This window comes from Nannospalax galili, unplaced genomic scaffold (genome assembly GCF_000622305.1).
Source record: "Nannospalax galili isolate Female #2095 unplaced genomic scaffold, S.galili_v1.0 scaffold875, whole genome shotgun sequence".
In the NCBI taxonomy this organism is placed as follows: Eukaryota; Metazoa; Chordata; class Mammalia; order Rodentia; family Spalacidae; genus Nannospalax; species Nannospalax galili.
Window position 1 is genome coordinate 2,104,924 of NW_008337059.1, and position 8,764 is coordinate 2,113,687.

The window sequence follows — 8,764 nt, forward strand, 5'->3', positions numbered from 1 at the left end:
ACATATTCCAATATATATTGATATATAATATATATATATATATATTCCAATAAGACCCCAGTGCCATCATGGGGATGGGGCTCAAGTTTAGAAAAAGGTGTCCTTACCCGACTATCCAACTCTGGAGGGAATTTGGTCTGGAACTGACAGATGGTGCCATCGCTGTAGTCTCTCTGGATAAAGACCTTGGTGGCCAGCGATGCGCTTCGTCGGAGCTCCTGCAGATTGTGGACCTGAGGAGATGGGGAGGAGGCAGGTACTCAGGTGATCATTGAACCAGTGTACTGACACAGAGGGCTTTCCCAAAGTGCTGAAACATGGCACACAGGGATGGGATGGCTATATAGCCAGGGCTCTGGGAGCAACAGAAATTAACAAGAACTAGTCACAGCAGTGACCAGCCTGTGCTTGGGGAACCCAGCACTGACCAAGACTGAAGCTTTAGGCCCTGCAAATAGAGCTCACAACCAGGCTGGGGAAGGGGAACATGGGGATAGAGGAAATCCTGATGTGCCCAAGGGAAAATGAGGATCAGGCCAAGTATTATGACAACCCAGGGAGTGCCACAAATAGTTTTCATATCCATTCTTTTACCACCAGGAAAGAAAGAGCCCAGGTATATCTGCTTTCCCAGAGAAAACTGAAGATAAAGTGGACTGAGGCCAGAAGTTGAAGTAATTCCTTCCCTATTAGGAAGGAATGGGGTGATTTGTGTCCTTTCCATCCAACTTGCAAATTTGATATTGACCTAGCACTTGAGGGGAGTGGGCTCCAATCCACACAAGAACAAAACCTCTTTCTTCCAACTCTCCAGCTTCAGTCACTCACACTGGAGACAAGCATCCCATTGGTGAAATATGCCCAAGATTGGAACCACGTGGAGACCAGGCCCTGAGGGCGGAGTAAAGAAATGGCCAGTTCATCCTGTGTAATTAAGCTGAATTCGTTCAGTCACTCCATTCTCATTTATTTGAGTCCCTACTAGTGCCAGGCTCTGAAGATGTTGAGGCAGAGATAGTCTGAGCTCCAGGGAGGAAGACAAGTAAATATATAATGAATTAGACTGTGATGAATGGTCGAAACAAAGTCACTTTTACCCAGGAATGCTTATTCACAAAGGCTTCCTGGAGCCCATGTTGAGTCCTAAGGGAAGGTTAGGGGTTAACAGTGGTAGAAGCCAGCCAGAAGTTGAAAGAGGAGGAAAAGGTTGACCCACATAAAGGGAGTAAGGAAGACAGGAGAACAGGAGCTATTCCAGTGGCCCGAGGCAGAGCTCAGCAAGACCACAGCTGGTTTGCACAATAGACACAGAGAGTGGGAGATAAGCATATACCATACTGCAAGCAAGGGTGAGATCACAGAGCAGGAGGGGTCTCTGGGATGGAAGAATTTCAGGTGGAAATACTTAAAAGCTGAAGGAAAAGGAGGGAGAGAAAAAAGAGAGAAGCCAGGCATAGTGACACATGCCTTTAGTCCCAGAGGCAGAGGCAGGCAATCTCTGTGAGTTCAAGCCCAGCCTGGTCTACAAAGTGAGTTCCAGGCCAGTCAGGGCTACAGGGAGACCCTGTCCCAAAAGAGAGAGAGAGAGAGAGAGAGAGAGAGAGAGAGAGAGAGAGAGAACACTTAATAAGACAGAAGGAGAAGATGATTGAAGTATCAAGGTCCTGGAAAGGTGGGAATCCAAGAACACTGCTTAAGACTCTCCTAAACCCAGAAAGACCTTGCTTTGGGTAAGAGATGTATCAGCAGTTAAGACTACTGGCTGCTCTTGCAAAGGACCCAGATTCAAATCCTAGCACTCACATGGAGGCTAACAACCATCTGTAACTCCAGTTCCAGGAGACCCAGTGCCCACTTCTGACCTCCACAGGTACTGCACAGCACAGGTCCACTTACATACATGCAGGCAATACACTCATACACATAAAATAAAAATAATAAAATATTTTTTAACAAAATACTTTTTTAAAAGATACAGGATCCCAAAGTTTGGGGACCGAATAAATAGCATAAATGCCCCTCTATTCTGAATATTTCTTGATTATGCTAATCGAAGTTTTTGTTGAAAAAGTACCCCTTTGATATATACTAGACTTCTGCAGTGATTTTTAATAAATAAGCATGCACACCTTTAATCCCAGCACTTGGGAGGCAGAGGCAAGCAGATTTCTGAGTTCAAGGCCAGCCTGGCCTACATAATGAGTTCCAGGCCAGCTGGGGCTATAGGACCCTATCTCAAAAAGACCAGAAAAAGAAAGAATCATGCTTTGGAAATATAACTAAGTTAATCATTAATGTGTCTCCTCAGTCTGGTTATGGCCTTAATATGTGTTTTCAAAAGAAAGGAAGAAGCTATGGCCCTTTCTCTGCCCTTTCAAAGCCAACATACAGGAGCTAGTCATGGATTCTTCCAGTTCTGGAAGGATCGTTCTGGCAGTTTTGTGGGGAGTGGGCAAGACTTGGGTAAGGGGCCCGTTGGAGGAAGGTTCTTTTTGCCATAGTCCAGGATAAAAGCAAAATATGGTTAAACCATAAATGGTGGTGAGAATGGAAAGACAGCAAAACCAGGCTTAGCCATTCTGACGTGGACTTGGCTTCTTCCCCTACACACCTTCCTTTAACTGAACCTGTGCACACACATGTGTACACACAGATGTGCTACCATGACCCATGAAGGTGTGCCTCTTAGTGACTAGCTAGCTGTTCACCAGCTATTTCTTCTTCCTCCTAGGAATACAGTGGAGTTGATTCCAAGGCTCCTTTGCAGTATGGAGCAGACACATGCCTGAGTGAAGTGGAATGTGGAAGTGATGAATGTCATGTGTAGGTTTGACTCATAAAGACCTGCCACTCCTCCCTCCCACTGAAGCCAGAGGAGCCAGGTGTTGAAGACAGTGGAACTGCAAGTTGGAAAAGGCCTGGGTCCCTGAATGACTGCTGATATCACAGATACTCCCATTCATAACCATACTGAGCAGGACAGAATCTTCCATTGTACTAAGCTATTAAGATGCTGGGTACTGGGACTGGAGAGATGGCTTAGCAGTTAAAAGCACCAGCTGCTTTTGCAGAGGACCCAGGTTCAATTCCCAGCACCCACATGGCAGCTAACAGCCATCCATAACTCCAGTTCCAGGGGATCCAGTGCCCTCTTCTGACCTCTATGGGCACTGCATAGCACGGGTGCACTTACATACATGCAAGCAATATACTCATACGCATAAAAAATTTTAAAAATTAAAAAGATGCTTGGTGCTATCTTGCATAATACAGTCCATTTACTCTTCGCTTTGATCCATGCATTCTCAAGTCTCTGGAGTAGGAGAGTCAGAACCCTGCTAAGCCCCACAATATCCTGAGCCTCAGATCTTGTCCTGGCTTCAGGTGACTATACATCTGCTTCTGCCCCTGGAGAGTGTATGCTGGGCCATGAGTCTGTAGAGGCACAGATGAGACACGATTTATATGCCAGAACCTTGATGTCCCATCCCAGACCTACATGAAGCACACATCACAGACTTCTGTGCAGTTGGTGAAGAGCAGGATTTAAGTGGGGTCTCCTGAATGTTTCCACCCACAGTGGCTCCATTATGAAGTGCTGAGAGGCCCTGGCAGAAAGATGGCCTGCTGAGCATGGCAGCAGGAGACCTGATCCTGGATAATATGACCCACGGAAAGTCTCCCCCCCCCAACCCCCCAGCAATTTCTTCAAAGAACTAAGCTAAAACCCATAATTACTAACCCTCCCATCTCTGACTGCAAAAGCCTTATCAGGAATGGTGAACACAAGTGTTTCCAAAGGCTGAGGAGTCAGTGGGCTAGGTTGGGCCTGTGGCTAATGAGAGAGCTTGTAGCCTATGTCAGGGAGCCAGCCAATCATTGCTACTGAAGAATTTACACTCAGGTTTTTCCAATTTTTCAAGGGAAGCCATAAATCCAGATTTTTCTTAATATCAAATATCCTGATTTCTAAATGTTTCTAATAAAACTAAACTTACAGGTACTAAGCAGCCAAATAGGGATCATAGGGATCATCTGTGGATAAAGACTTACCTCCTTTAACTCCAGTTAAAGAATAAAGACAAGTGGTAGAGGCAGGCCCAAGCCACTTACTGGCCAGCCTCTTAGCCTTTGGGAAGCAAAAAGTTTTCACAGAAATTCCTGATCCTCCCAAATCCTACAAGAGGATTCCAAGACAAACACACACCTTTTTCTGAGTCTGTGGTCTCTGTGTCTCCCCTGGGCAGCTCCCCCTGAGCATCTCTCCAGGGTGTCATAACTGACTCTGAGACCTGAGCTACTCCTCTACTTGTCACTGTCCTCAGCCCTATCCCTCTCTCCCATCCCCATTCCCCCAGCCTACTGGCAGCTGAGGATAAGACCAAAGACACCTCATAAGGAGAAAAATTAATGGTGTGATCTACAGACACCATTTTCCAAGCCACAGTGTGACAAGGAAGGAAAGGAAGCCTAGAAGTGGGGTACTACAGGTGACATAGGACCTGTACACCTGACAGGTTTCCAGGCTGGGCTGCTGAAGGCAAACACTTGAATGCAATGACTTTTGGGGCCTGCTATGGCCAAAACAAACAAGAGATCCTACCTGGTCCACAGTCATCATCACTAAAAGCATTCCATAGGATGTAGGTGAGTCTCAACTCAAGAATCATGGCATCAGCTGATGCAGCAGCACTGGCAGAGGACTGTGCAGCCAGGTGGGGCCTAAGGGTGGAAAACTGGGCACACAGCCACCCTTCCTCTCAGCCTACTCTTGGATGCATGCCCAAACCAGTGACTCAGAGATCAGGTTTCCAAATGCCCTGCTTGGGTAATGCTACTTGGGTGCATTTAAACATCTTGGACCAGCCTCTGCAACAAGGTACTTCCCAGCTGTCTTTGGCCATTTGATCTGTTTCCCAGGCAAATCTTGCTCCTAGTGACAAATTTGCAGAGGTCTGCTGCTCAGGAAATGGACTCCTTAGAGTTCTCCAAATGAGGTCAGTGTATCACATCACTCAGAAGTCTTCCTCCTTCCTCTCTCTTCCTCACACACACCACTCCCTTAATGCTAACTTTCAAACAGAAATCAGGAAGCAGAAAAGATCCAGCTTCCATCCAGAGCCACCCTCTCTTTCCTCCTCCACTCTCCTTCCTCCCCCTGCCTCTCTTTTCCTGTTTCTTACTCTCCTGCTGGAGCTGACCTTCCTCTTCAGAATACCAAGGGCATGACCATGAGAACTTAGAGTGAGGTTTTCCTTCCTCCAACAGGTTTTTCCTGGTAATCTCAACTCAATCCTAATAGTGAAAAAAACATCCTTGGGGGGGATGACTCACCCCAGTCCAGACATCGCACATCCTGTGCCTTGGCAGAGCCTGAGTTTCCTCCTTCAACAGTGCCATCAGGCTAAGCTATGAGGTGGAAATGTTGGTCCTCAGCTGCACACCCATCCTGGACATTCCTCTGTACCTATGCCCTCAAGCTGACTAGCCAGGTCAGTAGGAGGGGGACAAGTCCTCACATTCTAGCTCTTTCTGACCTCCTTCTCTCTCTCCCCAATCAAAGCCTTGTCAAGACCACTAGCACTCTCCTCTATTAAGCATCACACCAATTGGGATACACCAACCCTGAATACAAAACCAACAAAGATAATGATTGTGGAAGCAAGATGAATTCTTATCCTGACCCTGCCACTTTTTCAGCTATATTTTCTTAAGTCTTGGCACTACAGTTGCATCACCTGTAAAATGGAATAATGATGCCTTCTTTGGCTCCTGCAGCAGGTTCAGGCAAGCTTCTGAGCCTCAGTTGTCTCATCTATTAATTGCAGATAATAACACCATCCTTGCCCACTTCATAGGGCTGCTTAAATGCTCAAAGGGTTCTTGTGTGTGATGGTACTTTGTACAGAGGAAACTACTATATCCACAGAGGCATTATGAGCAGAGCCTCTCTCAGAGGAGAGTCATCATGCCTAACAGCAGCCTCCTGGAAACCTGGCCTGAGCCGAGAGGTGTGAGCTTGTGGGTGGAATGTGCGGGCCACAGAGACCTGTGGGGAAGAGATGCTAGGACAGATGGGCCTGCTGAATCTATCAGATCATATCACACAGGTAGCCACCTTCCCTGCCCTCACCGCTGGCCTAACTGTGCCCATTGGCTGAAGTTCTCCCTTCTTCCCAACAGCAGCTAGTGCTGCAGTCTGGCAGGCCTATCTGGAAGGTAACCAGCTCCTTGGCCAATCCTTCCTGCTTTTCTCGGTCTCTGTGGCACTTTTGGAGCACTCTTCATTTCTCTAGAAGGCCAGCTCCAAGATCTGCCCAGGGCTTGCCTGATCGTGGGGTTCTAGGGGGACAAGAGCCCCTCCTATCTAACCCTGTGTCTCATTAGACGCCAACTACACCAAGCAACAGCAGGAGTCTCTGGGATAATGACAATAGAGCTTGCTACTGATGTCATACTGCTCACCAGGATGCCCAGAGGTACTGCACAGAATCATTCACAGGCCTTTGCTCTTCTCCTTGGCAGTGTTCCAGCTAGGCTGGAAATGGGGAGACACCATAAAGACAGCATCAGAACTGGGGAGACCTAGATGTACAGAGTTCCACTCCAAAAATTCAAAGAAAGAAACTTTGAGCTGCTGTTGACATGCTGTGTGAGTACCAAGTCAATCCTTTTTTCCATATGTCAGCTTTACCACTTAGAAAGTAGAGACCTAAAGAATTCCCATGTCCAGCACAAGATGAGGGAGAGGGGGAATCCCTAAGGGCAGGGGTATAAATCCTGATCGCTTAAGCATTTCATCAAGATTATTCCTTAGCTACCAAGTCCCTTGGCCCATAGGTACACCCTGAAGAAGGCAGCCCCACCACACACACAAGCAAATGTGGACAACTCTGGGACCACTCAAATGAGGTGGGAGAGCAAGAAATGGTGACTCTCTAAAGTAGGGGTGGTGCAGGAAGTTCATTAAAACCAACCCTTTGGTTCTGGGCTGAGAATGTCTTTGTCCCCACCCTCCTCCCAAGGAAATGCAGATGTAGAGGCAAGTCTGTCTTCCTTAGCCAAGCTTTTGGGTTCAGAAGCAGGATAGCTGCACTGCATAGCAACAGCAGCAGGCCACTTCCCTCCCCTTACTCGGGCAAGCAGGGAATCTCCAGTCCTCTAGGGAATCAGAATCTGCAGTTCCAGATAAGGGGAAAGCCCAGCCTAGGCTGAGACCTGGCGCTATTGCCAACAAGTGGACGATCCACGACTCAGGGTGGCATGGGCAACACTGATACTCCAGGGGTGAAAGGAGCACTGACCAAAAGCCCTGCTCTTCCACTCTGCCACTCCACCCCACCTCCCCTCCGCAATCAACGGGGGGAACTACCCCCCACCCCCACCCCGCCCCCGCCTTCCCCTCGCTCTCAGTCTGCCCCTAGCGGGGAATCGTTCCCACAGCGGCAGACGGCACTGCCTGCGGGCTGGGGTACTGGCCCCTACCTCGGTGGCCATGTTCAGGGGGCGCCGACCCTTCCGATACTGCCGCCTAGCCTGCAGGGGTGGGCTGTCCGCGGTGCTGATTCCGAGGGCGGGTGGGCTGGCGGAGGAGAGCAGGGCCGGGGCGCTGTCCGCGGTGCTGATGCGATCGACGCGGGCAGAAGGGCTGCGGGGTCCCAAAGAGGGGCGCGGTGCTGTCCGCGGTGCTGATGCGGGAGCCGGACCCGGGAGGCGAGGCCGCGCCCGAGGCTCCTCACGGCCGGATCGCCCGCTGCCACGGCTCCTGCAGGCAATGGCCGGGTTTATCTTTGACAGCGGCAGTGGCGGGCACGGGGGCGGCGGGGGAAGGAGGGGCTAGAAGCCTCCGCGGGCGGGGAGGGGGAAGCCGCGGCCCCCAGACTCTGGGGCCCGCCGGAGAGGAGCCCCGCCCGCGGCCACCGGCTCGCCGCCGCCCCGCCCCGCCCCGAGCCCCGCCTCTCCCGCCTGCCCTCCCCCAGCCAGAGCGCCAGGAGCTCTGCGCTATACTGCGGCCTCCTGGGAGTTCCAGAGGCGGAGAGAGGCAGGTCTGCTCTTCCGCAAGGCACTCCAGCCTGTGTGGGCTGATAGTCCCGAGTGGCTCACACAGGCCGCCAGGTGCACCGCTTTACTTTCCGAACACTCCCTACACCCGGCTCTAACCCTTCCCCCACCCTGCCCCAGGCTTCCTCTTTCCTGATTCATCTCAGCGTTCTCTCCAGCACTGTCCCAGCTTCTATGGATACTCCGTCCTCGCACCTCTTTCCACTTCCTTGAACTCCATTAGCTAAAGGAAGATGCTGCAGACCACAGAGACTCTTCTCATTTAAATATGTTCACACATTTCATCCCCTGCTTTACCCTGGGGTCCCTCTTTTCAGCGGCTCCAGATGGAAGCAGTTTCACCTATACTCCTCTGTCCCTGGCCCGTACCCCTCACCCTTCCCCGCTCCTTTGCCATCCCAGAGTTTACACATACTTCTGCATTACCCTATTACCGCCACCACTCAGAAACCACGGGCACCAAACCAGTATGCCCACTTTCCAAGGTGGTAATCTGGCCGGGGCTGCCCTCATGGTTCTGTCTGGCATCGGACCTTCCAATTAAATAGCCTATTTGCTTAATAAACAGAAAGGAAACCCAACACAGGTGTCCTTGTACAAACCCATAATACCCCTGGGTCTGTCTCTGAGGGGAGCTGGGTATGCTCCTCAGCAGCCTGGCTGCATCAGTCACACACAAGGGAGATACAGAAGCCAGGAGACC

At 50.1% G+C, this 8,764-nt stretch overlaps 1 protein-coding gene across 1 annotated transcript in view; it reads right to left on the reverse strand.

Moving 5' to 3' along the window:
• The window catches only part of Golga7b (golgin A7 family member B), a 14,391-nt gene extending 6,575 nt beyond the window's left edge, over positions 1-7,816 (reverse strand). Inside the window, exons 1-2 of the mRNA XM_008831962.1 lie at positions 7,486-7,816; positions 108-233 (exon numbers count right to left, since the gene is read on the reverse strand). Of these exons, the coding sequence (XP_008830184.1) occupies positions 108-233; positions 7,486-7,497 (138 nt within the window). The 5' untranslated portion in view covers positions 7,498-7,816. The remainder of the gene's footprint in view (positions 1-107; positions 234-7,485) is intronic.
• Between the last annotated feature and the right edge of the window lie 948 nt (positions 7,817-8,764).